General features: G+C 47.6%; 1 protein-coding gene and 1 long non-coding RNA gene across 2 annotated transcripts in view; one reads left to right on the top strand and one right to left on the bottom strand.

Annotated features, from left to right (window-relative positions):
* LOC128323453 (uncharacterized) overlaps window positions 1-4782 on the bottom strand; it is a 70666-nt gene extending 65884 nt beyond the window's left edge. The window contains exon 1 of the long non-coding RNA XR_008306269.1: window positions 4649-4782. This is a non-coding gene — a long non-coding RNA (uncharacterized LOC128323453). The remainder of the gene's footprint in view (window positions 1-4648) is intronic.
* SNTB1 (syntrophin beta 1) overlaps window positions 2657-21764 on the top strand; it is a 143937-nt gene continuing 124829 nt past the window's right edge. The window contains exon 1 of the mRNA XM_053246616.1: window positions 2657-3555. Within this exon, the coding sequence (XP_053102591.1) occupies window positions 2886-3555 (670 nt within the window). The 5' untranslated portion in view covers window positions 2657-2885. The remainder of the gene's footprint in view (window positions 3556-21764) is intronic.

The raw sequence follows: 21764 nt of genomic DNA, 5'->3' as shown, positions 1-21764 counted from the left end.
AACACCTCCCTTTCTGCCCCAGCCATTGATCACCTGGAATGACTTGGCACAGGGCTTTGGTATTGAGCAGAGATGTAGGGCAGGGTGGGAGGGATATCTGTATTTAAATATAAGTGGATTGGACAATTTGTTGATTTTTATTTCTTTTTTTAATTTAAAAAAAATCAAAGAACTCCTATAAGTGTCTTTGTTTCATGGCAGAAAATTACAAAAACCTGTGGAACAAACAAACAATATGATAGATAGATAGATAGATAGATAGATAGATAGATAGATAGATAGATAGATATAAATGAACTATGTTCAAGCTGGTTTGCAACCCAGAAAGTCTGAGTGAGAACTGTGAAACATGTGTTGTGCTTTTATTTTTATTTATTTAGAAATGCACTTTATGTCCAAGCTGATTGGACAGGTCCAAAAACCTCACTTACACTATTTACACTAGGGATGTGCACAGAACCGATGCAGGGAAGTTCGAAGGCGAGGGGGCATACCTTTAAGGGTGGGGAAGGTGCCCTTACCCCTCCCACCGCAATTCCCCCACCGGTGCTACATTTAAAAAGTGTCCGTTGGGGCGGCAGTGTACCTCCTTGCTGCCCCGGTGTCCTCCTCAGCCGGAAGTACCTGGAAGTACCTTCTGTGTGCCAGGTACTTTTGGCCGAGGACACCGGGGCGGCAGGGAGGTACGCAGCCACCCCAATGGACACTTTTTAAATGGAGCACTGGCAAGGGAAGCGCGGCGGGAGGGGTAAGGACACCCTCTCCCGCCCTTAAAGGTATGCCCCCCACCTTCAAACCAGCTGAACCACAGGTCGTTCGAACTGGTTCCGGTTCCGTGCACATCCCTAATTTACACTGTATGTCATCAATCAGTATGATTCTGTAATATGAAACATTAAGGAGGCCCTGCACATGCTGATTCGCCCCCAGCCCCAAACCTTACCTGGGACTTTTACACACAGCAGGCTTTACTGCGAAATCAAAGTTGTCCCAAGAAACCAACGCATATAGTGGGTTTTTTTTACTCCCTGATAACTCATAGGGACTTCGGGGTAAATCTGGCCAATATGTGAATGAACCTCCTCCATTCCAGAGGATATGTGTGTTAAAGGGCTTTAAAAGCCCCATGTGAAAACTTTCTTGGAAGCAAACTTTACTGAATTTGTTAGGATTTCTGAGAAAACGTACATAGGCTCACACTGCATGGTTGCAAGTCTTCTTTGTCAATCTGCAGCGAGGGGCCCATTTAAAAATCTTGTCCCCAGGCCCACTCCAACCTACACCCCAACTAAATCACCAAAACGTGGCAAACAAACTTTGGCATTACCTAGAACTCCCAAATCTATTTACAGCAACAATCAGCAGCAAGTTATATCCCATCCATACAGGAAGGAGCTCAGGCCAAGGTCTCGGGAGAGTGTGCGTGCGTGGGGGTGGGGTGGGGTCCATCCACCCCACTGTTTCCACATGACAGCTCTGTGAAGTAGGTTTGCCTGAGGCATAGTCAGCAACACCAACTATGGGAGGAGAGCTGGTCTTGTGGTGGTAAAGTTGAGTTGGTGTCAACTCCTGGTGCCCACAGAGCCCTGTGGTTGTCTTTGGGAGAATACAGGAGGGGTTTACCATTGCCATATCCCACGCAGTAGGAGATGATGCATTTCAGCATCTTCCTATATCGCTCCTGCCTGATATAGGCATTTCCTGGGAAACATACCAGCGGGGGTTTCAAACCAGCAACCTCTTGCTCCTTAGGCAAGTTACTTCCCTGATGCGCCATTAGGTGGCTGAATTGTCCCCTTTGCTAACCAGGGTCTGTCCTGGTTTGCATTTGAATGGGAGGCTACACATGAGCACTGTAAGATATTTCTCTAAAGGATGGGACCACTCTGGAAAGAGATTCCCTGGCAGCTCCAAGTCAGGGCTGAGAGAGATTCCTCCCTGCAACCCTGGAGAAGCCGCTGCCAGTCTGGGTAGACAATAGTGAGCCAAATGGACCAATGGTCTGACTGGGTAGAAGGCAGGTTCCTATGTTCCTAACACTACTGTAGTTGTGGTGGCCTCTTATATTTCGAAGTGGGAGGGAAAACTGCCCCAATTCTGTCCAGCATGGTGCTCCCCTGCCGCCGCTGCTCGTGGTGTCTCCGTCTCCTTTGTGTGCCTGTTCCTTTGAGCCCTTTTGGGACAAGGAGCCATCTTCGCTCCGCTCAGGGGCATAAGTATAATAGGGCAAGGGGAGCCAGTTGTCCACTACAACAACCGTGCTACGCCCCAGCTCTGCTTTGATAAGCCGCTTTGATAACTTTTTGTTTTTGGTTGAAAAGCGGCATATAAATACCTTGGGTGACAATCATGACGCTCCCAAGGTCACCCAGGGGGCGGCGGGACCTGGACGCCTGGGCTGGGAAGGATTTGAACCCTCGCCGGGCCAGTGAAAAGCCGACTGCTTGGCAGCCCTCCGCTTGCCGGGTGGGCAGAGTGAACTTTTCTTCCAGGAAGAGTTTGAAGCCGGAGGAGGCCGGCGGCAGGGGAGGCGCTTCTCGCTTTGCTCCGCGCCTCTGCTGCCTCCCAACTCTGCGTCCCACGACCTTGCGCCTGCCGCCGGAGCTCCTACTTTCCCTTTGCTCTCCCCACACCCGCCCCGCTCCTCCCCTCCCATTTGCTCGCCACGCCGCAAGCGCTCAGGGGCTCGCCCTGGTCCCTCCTCCGCCTCCTCCCCGCGGAGTCTCTCCAGACCCGGGGAAAGTCCTGCGCGCCTCTCCGAGCTCCGCTGCTGCCCCGCTCTCCGCACCCCTCGGTTTTCCTCTTGGGGCGGGGGGGGGGAGCCAGGTGCGCGTGTCTGTGTGTGCCCTAAAAAATCACATGGTGTGTTAAGAAATGCTCCAAAGATGGCGGTAGCGGCGGCCGGAGGGGGAGGCGTTGGCGGCCGGGTGCAGCGGAGTGGCGCGCTGGAAGTTTTGGTGCGCGAGCGGTGGCACCGAGTGCTGGTGAGCCTGAGCGACGAGGCGCTGGTGCTGAGCGGCGAGGAGGCAAGCGCCGCCGCCGCCGCCGCCACTTACAACGGCATCGGGGCAGCTGCTGCGGGCAGTAACGGCAATGGGACCTTTTGCAGCAGAGGGTCCGCGGCGGCGGCGGGGGGCGGCCACTCGGGCGCCCCCGTGGCCGCCTGCAACCTTTCCGGCTTGGGGTCGCCCGAGTCCCCGTCTGTGGGCGGCGGGAGCCCCCAATCCGGCTCGATGAGCGGGCTCAGCAGCGGGGTGCGCACGGCTTTCACCGACCTGCCCGAGCAAGTTCCCGAGACCATCTCCAACAAGAAGCGGTGCGTCAAGGTGCTGAAGCAGGAGATGGGCGGCCTGGGCATCAGCATCAAGGGGGGCAAGGAGAACAAGATGCCCATCCTCATCAGCAAGATTTTCAAAGGGCTGGCGGCCGACCAGACCCAGGCGCTCTACGTCGGGGATGCCATCCTGGCCGTCAACGGGACCGACCTGCGGGACGCCACCCACGACGAAGCCGTGCAGGCGCTCAAGAGGGCGGGCAAGGAGGTGCAGCTGGAAGGTAAGGGGTTAAGAACAGGCCCGCGTCTGGGAAGTTTCTTGGCCCAAGAGGTGGCGGAGTTCGCCCCGCTGGGGGTGGAAATCCGGCTGGAGCGCAATTGAAGCCGCCCGCCAGCCGCCGCTGATACGCAAAAAGAGCCACGGTCGGCTTGTGGTATGAAATCCGGGCGCTTCAGCCGCTTTGACCCGCGAAGCCTCTATCTAGCCCACTTGCTAGGGGCTGAGTGAGGGTTGAAATCACAAGCCTGCTGCTCTGACCCGAGGCGTTTCCTCTCGTGTAGGAAAAGGCATCCCATGGCTCCCGAGCCGCGCACGCTGCTGCGTTTCCAAACGCGCGTTGGCGTTTCCGTTCCACACGCGACTCTTCTCTGCCGAGTGCTGGTGGTGCAGTGGGTCAAGTGGCCGCTCAGGAGGCTGGTGTGCAGGTGCAGCCCGCTCCTGTGTGGGTTGACTCACCAGTAAGCCCTACAAAGTTCAGGGCGATTTGAGCCTAAGCGTGCCTAGGACTGTGTCTGGGAGAAAGAGGTCGGAATGGACTCTGTTTGGAGCTGACTGGCTGCATGTCTTTGTCATTATTCCTGTCAGGGCACTAAAAATGCACCTCGGGGTTAGTTTTTGAAGGTACCTGCTGGAACTTAAAAGTACCTGGCTGCTTTCTGCCTTGTCCCCTAATCCTAGGATGTCGCAGTGTGCTCCTGCACAGGTGAAGGGAAGGCATCCTGCATGTGTGTAGAGCCATCTTCCTGGTCCTTACGGTTGTTTTTATGTATTCTAGGGTAGGGGTTGAGGTACAAGGGGGCCAGAGTTACAAAGGGTACCTTTGTGTCATCCTTCCCTAAGGTTACAGAGAGGACTTTGGTTTCTTAAAATTGGGAGGACTTGTGACTTCATAAAGCTCCCCCCGCCCCGCAATAGTTTTCCTTCCATAATTCAAGTACTGCTCCAGAACTGAGCCAGGACCCTGAAAACCAGGTTCTGGGGCTAGTCCCCAATTCTGCAATGGTTTGTCTCTTCCTGGCTGTCTAAGAAACCTTTCCATCCTCACAGCTCTTGCCTGTTTCTGGAGGGGTACCTTGTTTGTCAGAATAACTCACCCATATATTTTCTTTAGGGGTGGGAAGCAGCTTGGGGATCCTGGTCTTCAGCAGAAAAACGACAAGTGAAAGGGTTAAGTCTGTAACACATCTGTCTGTCCTCCTCTCTGCTTTTGATCGCCCACTGAAGAAGCTTCTTTTTGAATGGGGGAAGGCTGTGGGTGGAAAGTTTCCTGCAGCAGCTGTGTGTCTGATAACCCGTGGTCTGGCCCTTAAAACAAGCCAAGGGACAGTCAGAAGGGAAATCTGGAGACGCAGTAGAGGAACTTTCAGTGCTTTTTCTGTAAATACCAAAAGTAATGATGGAGACTTCATTGAGGTCTCTTTGTGCCTGAGATCAGGCTGGGAGAAAGAACGTGGTTTGGAGATGGCTGCAGCATCTGAAGAGGGACAGCAGCTGAGCAAAGACGTTGGTTTGACAGGCTCATTGGCCTCTAGCAGCCATTTGCGAGCAGATATAGAAAAACAGGATTAGGGGCTTTTGCAAAGGGAAGGGGAGACAGACTTTAAAAAGAAGAAGTTCCAATCTGGGATTGACAGTCAGAAGCGCTGGCGAGAGATTCCTTCATTCTCCACCTCCCCACCTGAAATATGGGCATCGGGATGGAATACAGCGAGGCTGGAATGGGCCCTGGGAGCAGAAGTGAAGGTGGGCTGCAGGGCCTCCTGCTTTCTCCCCCTCCCCCTCCCCCTCCCCCTGCCATGTCTTTGCTGCAGAAGAACTATAAGGACTGGTGAGAGACAAAACATTCTCAGCATGCCCTTTCTCTGCTCCTGTGCAAATAAATGTCGCAAACTACCTGTTCATGCAGAGACTCTCTCTCTCTCTCTCTCTCTCTCTCTCACACACACACACACACACACACACTTGCGTGCACACATTTCCTTTGCTCAGAAACATTTTTAATGTATATACCTACTACAGTCACCTAATATATTTATACAATATCAGCAGTGAAGAGAAAACTGTCACTCAGGTGGTGGGCCCCCCTCCCCTAGGGTCCCAAGGGCATCTGTTTCTCCCCCCCACACACACACACAGAGTTCAGTTTTTAGCTACACCCCTGCACATGGGCCATCCTGTAGGTCCCAGGGGGCTAAATAAACCTGAAGAATTCCTCTTCTATTTCTTGGTTGCTTTGTCTGTTCAAGCAGCAGGTCAGATCAGGCTCTTTGGCAAAGTGTATAGGTAAATCCACAAAGTAAACTTCTTGGTTGCCTTTTTTCTTCTTTCTTTACTGTGTTGGAGTGCTGTTTATCTCTAAAGTACACAAAAGTTGAGGTTAGGACATTCTCTTAAGTCTATATTTGCATTTCCTGCAACTGAAAATTTGAATGTCAAGTAAAAAACAAAACTGACCCACTATATTTCAGCTAGAATACTAAACGTAAAACTGACTGCTTTCTTCTAAGTGTCCTTACCATCCAAACGTCCATATTTATTCACAAGCAAGTCCCACTTAGTTCAATGAAACTTACTTCCAAGTAAGTGCATCTAGGAGTGCATCCAAGGCGTCTAAGAGTGGGGTGGGGGGCTAGTGAGGTGGTCACTATAGTGGTAACAAAAAGCATGCATATATATATCTACATACACACACACACACACACACACACCCCTATTGCCACAATAGAACATCCTAATTTTTTTTTTAAAGGTTTTGTAAATTGTGGATGATGCAAGTCATTTAATGGTACTAGAGAAAGACATGCTGTTCTGGTAGCTCCAGGTCTCACATCAATGTTGGAGGATGAATACAACTGAAGGAAGCCCGGGCGGGTGGGCAGCTGGAGGAGTTAGTCATGTGACTTGCCTCTGGGGGGCCCTCCAAGGCAATGGGCCCCCAGACAACTGTCTCCCCTTGCCCTATTATAGTTATGCCCCTGAATAGATTCTAATACTGATTTGGGGTGGGGGGCTGGGGATTATTTTTGTCCTGGGCAACTCAAAAACTGGAGACAGCCTTGATTGCATCTGTTAAAAATCCCTTAAAGCCTGAGAGAAGATGGTACTCATATAAGTCCAAGTTCTCTTTGTGTAAGAGAAGGAAGCAATCAGTGATTGATTCAGTGCAAAGAAACAGGGCATGCCCCACAACCCCACCAAAGTCAGAGATGAAGGTGAAGGTTAGTATCAGTGTTTCCTCCAACAGGGATTCCCAGATGTTGTTGACTACAACTCCCAGAATCCCCAACCAAAGGCCATTGCAGCTGGGAATGCTGGGAGTTGTAGTCAACAACATCTGGGAATCCCTGTTGGAGGGAACACTGTTTAGTGTAATTTTGAATTCTTAGCCTGAATTGGGGTGAGTGACTAGGTTGCTTAGCTATGCTATGCTTAACATCAATGACACCTATTTTTCAAGTGGAGACCACTTTGGCAAAAAAAAAAAAAAAGTTCAGTATCCTACTGTAATGATCTCTGTGAGCACTACACTTTCCCCAGTGCCGGGCGTGGGGTGGGGGGAAGGGTTTTTTAAATGAAACAGAACCCTGTCATGCCCCAGCACCATCTTAGAAGGTGCTCTCAGACTGCTGGGAAGTGTACTACTTCTGAACACTTTTCCTATACAGCGCTATGGAGTAAGCCCTGGGAGGGACTACACTTTCTCGTGTTTCATACGCATCTTCCAAGATGGCACTGTCACTCGAGAGAGGGCTGTTTCCTTTAAAGGAGCCTCACCAGCATTGGGGAAAATGCTGAACTGCATGGGGGTATGGTTGCCTTTGCTTAGTGCTGGGAAGCTGTGTGGAGTATTTGGCTTCTACAGAAGTTTTTCAGCAGGGAAGTAACCTGCCTATGGAGCAGGAGGCTGTTGGTTCAAATCCCTGCTGGTGTGTTTCCCAGAATATGAGAAACTCCTATATTGGGCAGCAGCGATATAGGAAGGTGCTGAAAGGCAACATCTCATACTGCATGGGAGATGGCAATGGTAAACCCCTCCTGTATTCTGCCGAATAAAACCACAGGGCTCTGTGGTTGCCAGGAGTCGACACCGACTCGATGGCACAAACTTTCCTTTCCTAATAAACAATTAGTCAGGAAGCCATTCTTAGGGTCAATGGGCCTTGCAATGAAAAACCCTGACCTGGATCATGGTGGAACTGGTATCCATGGAGTCTGTATCCATGGTAAGCAAAGGTTGTTTTGTGCGTCTGTACTTGCTGCACCCTACATCAAGAACCCTCAAGCCTAGTGTTGAGGAAATCACAACTTCATGTGTGCAACAGGAATGAGTAGTCCATCACAGAGATGGATTTATGCCAGCCTGCAAGAGTGTTTGTGGGAAACACTGAAAACATCATATCCCTGTTCCTCCTCTAGTTTTGAAAACTGCAGTTCGGACTTTAATTAAATTTTTATTTCTACGTTTTATAAACCACCCTTTGTCAATGACCCCAACTTTAAAAGATTTCTGAAATGGGATCTGTGAAGAAGAGAGTAATTTAAATGTCCCTGCTGCTTTTTTTTTTAGGGATTGTCAAAGTTAGTTGCAAATGTGGACCTCTAGGAAATAAACTACAGAGAGCTGCAGAAGCAAATACCCAAGCTGTGTTTGTAAAGAGAGAGAATGCCCTTGGTGATAACTTGCGTGCACACACAAGTTTGTCGTACGAGGGGTACTTGACCTCTTGTTCCCTGGCATTTGTGAAGAGGGTTGACAGGCATGATGCCATTTGTAATCTCCTGACTTTTGAAAAAGATTCGTTTAGATTTGTGTCACTGTTTATCCTCAGTAGGAGGATATCTTAAAAAATCATCGGAACAGAACAAAAGATGAACAATGCTTTCAGAGTTACAAAGTACATAAAGTAATATTGTTTGGACCTACTGAGTTTGATGTAGGAGTATGCAAGCTTTTGAGTCTTGTAGAATTCTTCATCAGGCTAATGCATATGTCCCAGGAGACTAAGATGGCAAGCACTGCCTAAAGATCTAATCTTGGAAGAAGCTCTAGGATGTTACCAAAGATGTACTTTAGTCCTCTGTAATTTACCAACTAACTAGAACAAAAACAGCCTGATTTGCTCCTGTGCCTTCCATAGCAAAAATCAGCAGGCGAAACTTTGCACCATAGAGATAAACATGATCACCTGCTAATGACTGAGGTTCCGGGCTTCTGTTAAAGATAGAGGGGTCATTGAAACCGATATGTAACTAGTAGGCAGAAAATGGTAACAAATAAGAGGAAATTTTTAATAGAGCTAAGGCAGATTTTGTTCAGTGTAGAGGGCAATTAAATATAACAAGTTGGAGTGCTGTAGCTAATTAACATACTTTCACAAAAAAAGTTTTATTTGCATACATTTGGGTGAATGTGGAACCGTGGACTGTGGCTATAACATACTTGTTTTGTAATGGCGTATGTGCAGTCTACAGCAGGGATCCTCAACGTTGGGCCCCCAGACGCTATTGGACTTCAACTCCCATAATCCCCAACCAAAGGCCACTGGGGCTTGGGATTATGGGAGTTGAAGTCCACTAACATCTGGGGGCCCAATGTTGAGGATCCCTGGTCTACAGTGTGAAGAGTACGTGGATAACCCAAGGGCTCCCATACATGAGTCCCCAGAGGTTGTTGAACTATAACTTCCATCATTCCCAGACACAATGGTCTTCCATTATGGCTAAGGATGATGGGAGTTGTAGTCCAGCACCCTCTGATGACTCAAGTTTGAGAGCCCTCGTATAACCCATCCTAAACACATTGGCCCCCATCCAGAGGAAGGTTGTTGCACTGAAATCAGTAGGCTTTATGCTGTGACTACTCTCTGTCCAAGGAGCTAAGGATAGTGCCCATGCCACCTACTCCATATTATCCTCAAAGCAATCTCCTGTGAAGAAGGATAGGATAAGTGATGATGCCAGAAGTAGCCCATAGTTGAGCAGGGTTTGGAATCCAGGAAAAGTGTTTTATTTGAATCACACCACGTTGGCTTGCAAGTACCTGGAGTTGATTCTCACAGCTACTCTGCAAGGTTCCGGGAGGATGAGTCCTTCTGTGGACGGCTTTACATACAGCATTGAACTGGTGGTTTAGTGGAACTGTCAGAGCTCTGGGTGCACAAGCCCTACTTCTGATCTTGGGAATGATATGCCAGGATTGGGTATGTTGTGCGATTGCGAACCCACCAATCTTGACATATCCTAACCCAGGGATCCTCAGTGTTGGGCCCCCAGATGTTCTTGGACTTCAGCTCCCATAATCCCCAGCCAAAGGCCACTGGGCCTGGGGATTATGGGAGTTGAGGTCCAAGAACATCTGGGGGCCCAACGTTGAGGATCCCTGCCCTAACTTACTTACAGCATGGAACCCAACATCTGTAACTTAGATTGGAAGTGAGGGAAATACGTTGGGTTCCATGCTGCAAGCAGGGAACATAGGAAGCTGTCATATACTGAGTCAGACCATTGGTCCATCTAGCTCAGTATTGTCTACACTGACTGGCAGCAGCTCTCCAAGGTTTCAGACATGAGTCTTTCCCAGTTCTACCTGGAGATGCCAGGGATTGAACCTGGGACCTTCTGCATGCAAAGTGGGTGCTCTGCCACTGAGCTACACCCCTGTCCCCTAAGAGGAATATTTTACAGCAGATAGCCTTCACATGGACTCTCCCATCCAAATGCAAATCAAGGTGAGCCCTGCTTAGCAAAGGGGACTATTCATGCTTACTTCGGCAAAACTGGACTCTCTGCATAAAGGAGAGGAAAGGATATGCCAATGGGTTCAAATGATATCGCCTATCTTGGCATATTGTTCCTGAGACTGAAAGTAGAGCATGTGTGTGCCCAGCCCCAGGGCTCTGGCAACTCAACCGAACCACTAGCTCAGTGTTATGTGTGAAGCTGGCCTGCGTGTCAGCTCCACAACTGCCGTGAGCTAAGCAGCCGTTTGAAACCCAGGTCTCCCAGTTCACTCTAACTGTTACATTATGGGGCATTCAGCTAAGTCCAACCTATGCTGCTTCACTTGTGTGTGAGTTGTTTGCTCACACACAAGTGAAAATTGGGAGCATGCAGAGCTCCTAAACCTGGGTAGGACACTTGTCCTACCGAATTTTCAATTGTGTGGATGGCCTCATATCTTTTCAGTCCTCCAAAGGAATGAGGGGGTTGCATTTTTATTTTTATTTTAAAAGAGAGAGTTTCAACATTCCTACAATACCAGGCCACATATAGCCTATATTCATAATCCGGAAAAGAAGTTTGCTTACATTCTATTAAAATCCTAGGGATTTAAACACATTTACTTTTCTCTGTCCACCCCATTTATGTTATATACAAGACCAAACGATGTTCAGTAGCTCCTCATTGTAAAAACATTGGCACATGTTTCTATGCACACCACACATTTTTTTAGTGCCTGCCATAGGAGCCAGTGCCACTGTGAACGAATGATTCATAGGAACATAGGAAGTGGCCTTAAACTGAGTCAGACTGTGGGTCCATCTAGCTCAGTCTTGTCAATCTTGACTGGCAGTGCCTCGCCAAGATTTCAGGCAGAAGTCTCTCCCAGCCCTGCCTGGAGATACCAAGGAGTGAACCTGGGACCTTCAAGCAAAGAGCTCCCTATCGTTCGCAGACTGGTTGGGGGATCTGCATGTAAAGGGGAATCCAGTGAGGACTCCAGGGGCTTCCGATAGCTAGAGAGTGTGGGAGGGCAGTCAGGGCTACTTACTTTAATCGTTGGTGTTGGGGCCGGTGGTGGTGGCTCCTCACCTTCATCAGCCTCCACCAGAGTAGTCTGGGCCGGTTGGGGCCTTCTCTGGCTCAGACCAGGCCTCTGCGCATGCACGGGATCTCGAACTGGGCCGCAGCCAGCCGAGGCTACTCTGGAGGAGGCCAGTGGTGAGGGGAGCTGTTGCCAGTGCTGCTGATTAAGGTACGTAGCCCTGACTCCCCTCCTGCACCCACTGGATCTAGGAAGCCTCATTGCCCCTTTACTGGACTCCCCTTTGCTAGTACTAGTAGACCCCTGAACCAGTCTGGTTCGGGACCTGACGACTACAGACTTGGGCTGGCAGCCCCTTTTGTGGGCAGGGCCAGTTTGAGCCCGGACAACTTGAACGACCCCGGTTCAGTCGAACCGGGGTTTGAACCGGACCGGCTCGCACACTCCTAGAGCAGACGGCACTTGTATATAGTCACCCGTCCAAATGTTAGCCAGGGCAGACCTTGCTTATCAAAGGGGAAAATTCATGCTCACTACCACAAGACCAGCTCTCCTCCCCTGATTCAGATCAGCTTGTGAACAGCTGATAGTGGATTGAAGGCATTTGCAAACAACAACAACAACAAAAACAACAACAAAACACCAAAAGAAAACCCAGCGTGGCAGTGATTGGTTTCACTCCATATCAGCCTGGGATAAGCTCAGAACCAGCAACAACCGCTTTAATTGAGCCAAGCATGATAACCTTTGCATCTTGTGACTCTGGAAAGTGATGAATTCACCCTGGAATCCTGAAGTAGTGATGATGTCATTGTGATGTCTGTATATGGAACACTACTGGAATACTTGATCAGATTCTCTGTCACGTTGTTGAGTAAGTCAGGGTTGTCTCCTATGCCAGAGATCCCCCCAAAAGCGGTGGGTGGGGTGGTGGAAAAGTGATGGGTGGGGGTGGGGAATCTGGTGACCAGATTCTCACACGTCCCATGGGGTCGAATAGAAAGGTTAGGGTAAACTTGGAGTGTATTTGGCTTGTGCTGTTGTTTGCTCACGTCAATCATCAGTTATTTTCTTAAATACTTTTCCACAGCTGCCACAGTTGCAAGCCAGCCTGGACATGTTGAGCTTTGAGCTTTCTAAATGGCAGTTTTGTTTCCCATTGGAGCAAAGATTAGACAGTTTGACAAGAGACTTCTTTTTTCTTTTTTCTTTTACCTCCTCAATGCATCATAGTGCTCTGCAGCTAACTAACTAAGGCCAGAAGGTAACCAAGACAAAGAAATGTCATGCATTTCTTAAAGCTGCTTTGTTGAGTGATGGCGGTAAAAGGGTTTCAGGGGTGAAGCATAGGGGCTTAGTGCTTCCATGGTGTTCTGAGCTATTATATCAGTCTGGAGCCAGGAACCTGGTGGGTCAAGTCTTACTTCCCTGATCCTTGAGGGGAAAGCATTGGGGCTGCTTATCAGAACTTCAGGCAGTTCAAACTGGTACACTATTGCTGCAGCCCAGAATACTCCATGCCCTGGGAATCCATGCTAATTGTGCAAAGAGGCACCTTTCAAGGTGGTGATTCTCTTATGTTTAGCACGGGGAGAGCAACTGGCCCTCTTCAGCCCCAGCACAGCGTTTGTGCAGTGGTTAACTAGGCCCAAGGCCTATCTAGTCCAGCATCCTGTTTCACACAGTGGCCCACCAGATGCCTCTGGAAGCCCACAGGCAAGAGACAAGCTTCCCAGAGGCACCGGCTTGGCCACTGTGGAAAACTGGAGGTTGGATTAAGTGGAGCTTTGGTCTCATCCAGCAGGGCTGCTCGTGTGTTCTTATGGATCTGAGCACAGAACAGCAGCCCTGCTGGAAGAGGCCCAAGGCCTGTCTGGTCCAGCACCTTATTTCCTGCAGTGGCCCACTGGATGCCTTTGGGAAGCCCACCAGCAAGAGATGAAAGCATGCCGCCTCTCTTGCTGTTCCTCCCCTGCGACTGGTACTCATCCTGCCTCTGAGCCTGGAAGTAGCATACAGACATCAAGACTAGTAGCCTTGTCCTCCATGAATTTGTCTAAACCCCTCTCAAAGCGATGCGATTGCTGGTCATCGCTATATCCCATGGCAGAGAATTCCATAAATTAAATATACGCGTGGTGTGAAGAAGAAGAAAAACTTCCTTGTGTCAGTCCTAAATTTCCTGGCAGTCAGTTTCATGGGATGATCCCTGGTTCTAGTGCTGTGAGAGAGGGAGAAAAATGTCTGTCTATCCAGTCTTTTGCCTTGTAGCGACACAGTTCGGTTTGTTCAACAGTTGCTCTGCCACCTAAGTTACCTTGCTAGTCTGCGAATAAGAGACTTAAATTGGCACAGTCCTCTAATGGGCTGTGGTGGTTGGGTACAAAAGCCCCCACTTGATGTGAGTGCCCTGAGGTTCCTTTTACCTTGGGAGAGTGCTCCATTCTGTATCTTTTCGTTTCCACATGTGGGCAGTGGTTGTACCTTAGGGCAGCGGTCCTCAAACTTGGGTCCTCAGATGTTGCTGGACTACAACTCCCATCATCCCCAGCCACAGTGGCCTTGGGCTGCTTTGCATGTCACTTTCCAGCTATGTGGGCGGGCTAAGGATGTGGTGATCATCATTGACCCTTCTAGTCCACATGTGTGTAAGGCTATGTGTCCGTGTGATTCCTTCATACATGTATTGCCAGAATGCTTCCCACCCTGCTGCCGTTAAGTCTGAGTCAGCTTCAAATGTCCTTCTTTCATAATTTTTTACTCTACTTGTTTACTTAAAATTGGGAAGTGTCTGGGGGTCACAGCTTTGTAATTCCCAAGTAGTAAGATGCATTTTCTCTCTTCTGTAGCTCTGGTTCAGAATGTTGACCCTCTTTCCTGTTAAATCTGTTCCCTTTTAAAACACGTAGCCGTAATTCTTAGTATTCAGCCATGCAGTTTAATAGTCAGATCAGTGGATGGATAAACTATCCCAACATTGCAAACAAGTCCACAAAAACAAGCCCCCCCATGTGATGAGGTCATCTGAGGGGGCTCTGCTCCAGGTGCCGGCAATGAGGGAGGCTCGATTGTAGTGCACTCAAAATCTCCTGCAGGCAGGCACACCAAGTACTGGAATAGTTCAAGTTTGTAAATCCCCTTGCAAAAGAAAAGAAGCTTCCATAAACTGGAAAAAGAGGTTTTCTTGCCTCTCACGTCCCACCATCCTTTTAGGCTGCTAAAGGAAGTGACAAGTGTTCCCTCTAAAGCATGTGCATGTGTGTGCACTCACAAGTTCTTTGATGCCCGCTCAGTTAACTTTAGATCCCGCTCAGATTGAATCATAGTTCTCATGCATGCGGGACAGGGCCTTCTCTGTTGCTGCCCCCAGACTCTGGAATGCTCTCCCGGTGGCTATTCGCTCCTCGGTCTCCATCACAGCTTTTGGAAAAAGTGTAAAATCTTGGCTTTTTGCCCAGGCATTTATTTGATTCTCTGCTGCTGTTCTTTATAGTCTGTACTGCTTTTATGCCTTTGTTTTACATTTTTAATCAGATTTGTTTAATTTTTTCCCCACTTAATATTTTAATTGTGTCTTTTTTACCATCTTGTGTTTAAATTTTTTTTCCTGTAAACCGCCTTGGGATTGCTTTAATGAAAGGCGGTATATAAATTTAACAATCGATCAATCAATGAATCAATCAATTAAATAAAATACTGAGCTAGATGGACCAATGGTCTGACTTGGTATAAGGCAGCTTCCTATGTTCCCCAGATTCAATCCTTGGCATCTCTAGGCAATGCTGGGAATGACCCCTGTCTGAGTCCCTGGAGACCTGCTGCCAGTCATCACAGACAATATGAACCTAGATTGACCTTATAGCTTGGTATAAGGCAGCTTCACATGTTCAGCTTTTTAAACATATTAGTCTACCTGTATCCAGATTCTGACTGTTTTGCATTAATTCGCCTCTCCCAATGTAGCTTACAGCCCCCTCACTGCAAAATTTCTGGTGGCAAGTTTGGGCAAAACATTCCAGAATTAGTGCCATGCATCTTCCATTCACTCCCATAAGAGTTATGCAGGGTACCAGGTTTAGAAGGGACTGTGTGTTCTGTATTTGTTTCGTCAGAGATCTTGCTCTTGGTAATTAGGCTTGTGCAAAAGTCTTGTCCTTAATTCAAAGTTCTAAAAAACAATTTTTAATACGATCTGGTTTCCCTACAATGGTGAGAAAAATCTCTCTTTACTGAGGCTGATTTTAAAATGCTCCTTTGTTACTGAAGGAAGGACAGTCAAAGGTTATATACTTCCTTGGTTTTTCTTAAAGTATGGGCAAGAGAGACACACCTCATGCTGAGAGTGATCTAGCTCCCATTCCAGTAATGGCAATCAATTTTGGTGTGCTATATCTTCCTCCCCTGACTTTTCCACTTCTAGTTTCCTGAAACTGGCCTCCTGGGGAGATGCATATTAAAAACACTCAACACTGTGGGAAACTTGTACATGGATATGGTCAGAAGTCAAATAATCCTCCAGAAAGCCTTCCCTGATTAGAAAATATTGGCAGGACAAAGGAATACCACCAACTGCTGTGCCAACGTCTTACTTGTTTTCATGGTAGTGTGTCCTTTTGCAAGGAAGGAAGCAATGGAGTGTGTTATATCCGCTGCACAGTATGATCAGAAGTTAAAAAAATATGGCGTGAGGTGCTCTTAAACACCTGGCCTTTCTGTAAGGGAGTCAAACCAAACATGAAGCTGAAAACTGGTTCAGAAAGTTTTTTCCAGTGAATGGAAACTGAACCTACAATCCCCTCGTTGCCTTGAACCAGAACCAGAATGAAGCTCTAAACACAAAAAGGTGTTTATGACCAACCCTACCAGGTACGGTAGGTACTCATGACCAGCCCTACCAGGTATGGCAGTGCTGGTTGTGAGAAGCACTGGGATTGCTCCTCTGCCAGGTAGCCGAGATTTGAAACCAGGGTTTAAAGTGAGATAGGAGGACGTGCTACTGTGTAGCAGATTTAACCCAGCCTTTGTCTTAGAGCCAGCCCACGTGAGGGGAAGAAAATGCTGAATCATCCCCTCTCTATGCTTTCACCCACAAAGGCTGTTCCTTCAAACTTTCCTGTACTTAGTAGCTTATTTGCTGCCGCCACCCCCCAATTATTACAGAGTTTAAACCCCCGGCCCCCAGATTGGGTGGAATTCCAGGGAGACTCTCCTTGTCTTCTTATTGCAGATTAGAGAAGAACAAAAACCTTCAACGTGCAAGCTTACACGTGGTAAGCTTACACGCCTTCTACCTCACTGCCTGGTTGTGTGGGTGCTCAATCTGCCGTCAGCTCATTTCGGGCCGCCAACAGCCATCAAGGCCATAGAGCCAGGGGGAAGGAGAGACCCGAAGTGGGAGGTTCCCCCCATGCACTGCGCTTCTGATTCCTGGCAGCTAGACTTCCTCCCCACCTCTGGTTTGCGGCTTGCGCCTTGCCGATCGTGTGGGCACATTGGCATGGCAGAGCCTAGGAGCGGCAGGGGTCATGTGGCGGAAAGTAGCTAGGCTCCTGCCTTCCCCCCAGCCCTAGTTCTGATGGTCATGTGAACAGCCATAAACAGTAGTAAGTGGTTCAAAATCAGTCTAATAGTTGTGTGCTCAGGTTCTCCTGATGGGTAATAAGGGCTCTGTTCTGTTCCACCTGTATATGGAGAAACTATATCTCCCCGTGGGCTGTATGACAGAGGATGAGGGATTGGAGGGCAGGGCCAAGGACTGGTAGTCTTCCTGGGGCTGAAGTGAACTGCTTGCCTGCTCACAGGCTGTCGTCCAGAAGCAAAGCTGCTGTGTGGACGATTCTTAGGTGGACGCTAAAAGCTTCTTTTGTTTCTTTGGTACTGGAGTTCCTCCTTGCTGCCATTTTACCATTCATCCTAAAGAGGGTAAATTTTGTTTACCCTGTTATATCTATTTTGTTCTCCTTCTATTGTGGTTTGTGTTTTATATACATCACTCTTTGTTTCTGATGAGTTTTATATAAACATTTCTTTCTGATAAATACACCAATGCCTCACATCTGGTGGCCAAATTCTGTATGGCTGCGATTTAAGATCCACACATGGTGTGTTAGAAATGTTTAATTCAGGTTTTTAGTTTGTTTCATCCTATTCTGTTTTATTACAGTTTTATATAATAGTTCCCCTGTGTGTGTGTGTGTGTCTACACACACACACATACACACATTTGTATCAATATTCACTTTTAAGGATCCTTTTATCTGGGTTTGGACTATGTATTTGGTCAATGATAATAATAAACGGAACGGAACTATTTTGTTTGTGATTTTTTAAAAAGGTCAGTATTGCTTCTCAGTGAACTATAGGAGACCCTTGGATATTGTGGGAGTTATGTTCCATAGACTTTCTGTGAATGTTAAATCTACGATATTCAAATACTAAACCTAGCCCCCCAAATGGGGTGAGGTTTAAAGTTTAAATATCCACTCTCACACTGCTTCTCAGCTGGCATAGGATTGGATATTTCAACTCCAAACCCCTGGAGAAGCCTGTGTGCTTCTTAGCTGATATGCAGGCTGCTCCAGAGGGTTTAAAGTTTAAATATCCAACCCATGCACCAGCTGAGAAGTAGTGCTAGATTGGATGTTTGAACTTTAAACCTCCTGGAGTGGCCCGTGTGCTGCATCTCAGCTGGCCCGTGAGCTCCTCCAGGTAGACCAATTTAGATCGGGGGTAGTTAAAGGTTTCCTAAGCAGAAAACCCTGTAAATGACTGAAACTATTCCTGCAATAACTAAATTGGTATTCAAGGAAGTTGTATAGCCTGGGCTTCCCTTCTTCAGTAGGAAGAATTACTTTTTGCTTGTTCAGCTCCTATTCATTCCAATAGAACATGTGCAGGTGAATCTCTCAGTAGTAGAGTGTGATCCAAATATACAAATCTGGTGCCAATTAGGGTTGCCTTTGTGCTCCTTACTGATGCATCTGCACGTTTCTAGCAGTTGGATTTCTGCAGGGAGAAATCCAACAGATGCAGCACAGTCTTTTAACTTCTTATTGAAGTCTTTTACAGATTGTCCTGTTAGTCTTTTCTTGAAAACTGCAAAGCTTAGAATTTTGCAGGGCTGGGTGAGGGTGAGGCATCCCTTTATATTAATATTAAAGTTGTTTTCCTGAAGCTCTGATGAAAGTATTCAAGAACTGTTAATGGCCATGAGGAATTGGAAGGAGAAAAACAGAGAAAGTATGTGGAGAGCAAGGGAATGGAATTTAGATCACCACTCAGAGCCAACTTAGGACCATGCACTGGGCGCCTGTATAGTAAAGAATGCATAGCAATACTGTTTACATGGCTGGAATGTTTCCTTATAAGTCTGTTTTATACCCAAGAACATCCCCTAAGCTATTCCCCAGGCCTCTCCTACTAGCCAAGTAATTGCTTAGCGATCTTTGGTCTTCATAATGCTCAAAGCCAATACAATAAGTCCTTGCAGAAATTCCCTGGTGGCCTTTGACCTTGCTCCACTTTAGGCATTTAGGAAAGGCAGGGTTTTGTATGTGTGTTGGAGGAGCAGGGGTTGTTGTTGTATTGTAAGATGGGGGGGGGATCCCCAAGAGAAATAACCATTGATATTCTAGTATTCCATCTGAGGGTGTGTCGTCGTTTTTCTTTTTTGCAATGTGGGCCGAGGAAAAGCAAGCTTTGCCAATCCTCATTTTATTTCTTCATTCTATAAGAACTACAGAAGCTGCTGACCTTTTAATTTTCCACAAAGCTTATTTGAGAGCAGTGGACGATTGCTGATCTGCACAAACACCAGATCATGATGTGGTAAGACTGCACCTGGACTGTACCCCTTCAGATTGAGGCTGGACATTCTCATGTTTGAATGTGTCCCCCATATGGCAGGGGTTCTCAAACCTGGGTCCCCAGTTGTTGTTGGACTTCAACTCCCATAATCCCGAGCATGTTCCCAGCATGTAAATATCTTGGCTTCAGGAAGAGGACTAGATTAGAATTTTTCCCATGTGTTAGTTTTTTAGATGCAGGGAATCCCCCCTCCCCATTTTATCATGGCAGAGCATTCAAACATGCAGTGTCCCTGCTGCTGTTCTGAAGTGATAAAACAAAATAGCACCTTGTAATCTCTCTAAGCCCAACCTGGGGTCTGCAGATGTTGTGGGACTACAACACGTATCATTCCCAGCCATATTGGCCAAAATATGTGGTTGGGAGTTGTAGCCACCCAACCACATCTGGGAACCCCTGCTTTAAGCTGTAGGGTTCATGTTTTTGAGCTGTAGGTTTTTTGTGTGGTGGGCCTTCTTTGCCAGGCATCTATTGATCTCTTGCTGCTCAGAAAGGATTCCTGCTGTTTCATACCTTCTCAGATGTGGTAGTGGAAATCAGACCTCTGGGAAGGAGAACTGGGTGGTGTTGGTGTCCTGCTGGCCACAGGGCTGGGAGCACCCGCCACTGGCAAGCAGGACACCCAGCACCACCCAGTTCTCCTTCCCAGAGGTCTGATTTCTGCTACCACATCTGAGAAGGTATGAAACAGCAGGAATCCTTTCTGAGCAGCAAGAGAGGGCTCCCACTGGTTCTTACCATCTCCTTGCCCTAATGACCTACTTCTCTCCTAAGCCCTCTGCCTTTGTCTAAGGGGAGAGAGGCAATTGGTGGCGAGCACAAATAATGGTTGGCTAGTGAGCTAAGCCTAAATTTGTGGAACAGTTTCATGCATAGACTTGTATGGTACATCTGTCTCTACCAGTGAGGTTACCCTGCTGACTAGGCAGAGAGGGTTTTTTCAGGTGATGGTATACATTAAACTCATTAATTGAAATTGTCCCTCTTCAACCTAGCTGAGTTGCCTTTTTTTGTTTGTTTTTAGATTGTGAGCCCCTTTGGGACAGGGAGCCGTTATTTAATTTGTTTTATGTGCAGACCACTGTGAGAACTTTTTAAAACTGAAAAGTGCATTGATTGGCATTGGCAATCCAAGTCCTTGGACACAGGCTTTTCCTTGCTCTGCTACCTAGGAACATAGAAAGCTGCTATTTACCAAGTCAGACCATTGGTCCATCTAGCTCAGTATTGTCTATACCAGGGCTGCTCAACTTTGACCCTCCTGCAGATGTTGGCCTACAACTCCCATAATCCCAGGCTATTGGCCACTGTGGCTGGGGATTATGGGAGCTGTAGTCCAAAAACAGCTGGGAGGACCTAAGCTGAGCAGGCCTGATCTACACAGACTGGCAGCAGCTTCTCCAAAGTTGCAGGCAGGAGTCTCTCTCAGCCCTATCTTGGAGATGCCAGGGAGGAAACTTGGAGCCTTCTTCATGCAAGCAGGCTTATGCTCTTCCCAGAGCAGTCCCATCCCTTAAGGGGAATATCTTACAGTGGTCACACATCTAGTCTCCCATTCAAATGCAAACCGGGGCAGACTCTGCTTAGCAAAGGGGACAATTCATGCTTGCAACCACAAGACCAGCTCTCCTGGTCTTATGGTAGCCTGAGATCTTGTGATGTGGACCTGAAATCTTTGAAATCATGTAATTTTGTGCATGCAAACGGTATGCCCCATTTGATATATTTGATACTTCTCTGTGTATGGGATTACGAAACAATGGGAAAAGGAACATCTGGCCCCCCTTCAAAACTGCTTCTGTTTCCAGGAAGCTGTGAAGAGACTAGTTTTCCTATTAATTATGTTAAATAAAGAGCTTTCAGAGATTCCTCTTCAACTGAATTGGAACTCTGTTGTATGGATTTTCCACTGATTAGATTAAGATGTCAAAATATGTTGTCATTCCTCTAGACAACTTGTATCTCCTTTCACTGATATGGATCAGAGTAGCTTCAGAGTAGCAGTATTTGCAGCAAAGTCAACCTCATCTTTAAAGTACGGAATGCAAATCAGAAATATTGTGATGGCAAAGGGTACCTCACGCTGTAGTAGAGAACCCCAGAGGTAAATGAACACTTGGTGTCTCTTATTAGCATGTGAATGATCATGTTGTATCATCATGAGATTAGTATTATTACATTTAAGTTAATCTACCTTTTAGAATTGATATTTTATTGATGTATACCATCACATATTTTCATTTCGCTCTCCTTTCTAGCATAGACTGCAATGGTCAGGCCTTTCAGGGCTTGTACTGCATAGACACAAAGAAAGTGAGTTGTGAGGAGGGGTGGGTAGTTCTGGGAAGCGCCGAACCAGCTTGGGCACCATTATTCGGACCAGCTTGGCAGAGCGGGGAGTGGTTCCCTTAAAAAGCAGGTAAGGAGCTCCTTGCCTGCTTGCCCCTGCCTCTCTCCGCTTTTCCAGTGGCAGCACCTGCTCTCCAGAAGGCTGCGTGCTGCTGTGGCACTCTTCCCTGTAGCCTCTGCAGGGAACAGCAGACATGCAGGCTGCTCATTCAACAGGATGGGGGAGAGAA

This window comes from Hemicordylus capensis, chromosome 4, assembly GCF_027244095.1.
Source record: "Hemicordylus capensis ecotype Gifberg chromosome 4, rHemCap1.1.pri, whole genome shotgun sequence".
Taxonomy (NCBI): Eukaryota; Metazoa; Chordata; class Lepidosauria; order Squamata; family Cordylidae; genus Hemicordylus; species Hemicordylus capensis.
The sequence above is the reverse complement of the archived record's forward strand: the minus strand, read 5'-3'. Positions and strand labels throughout refer to the sequence as shown.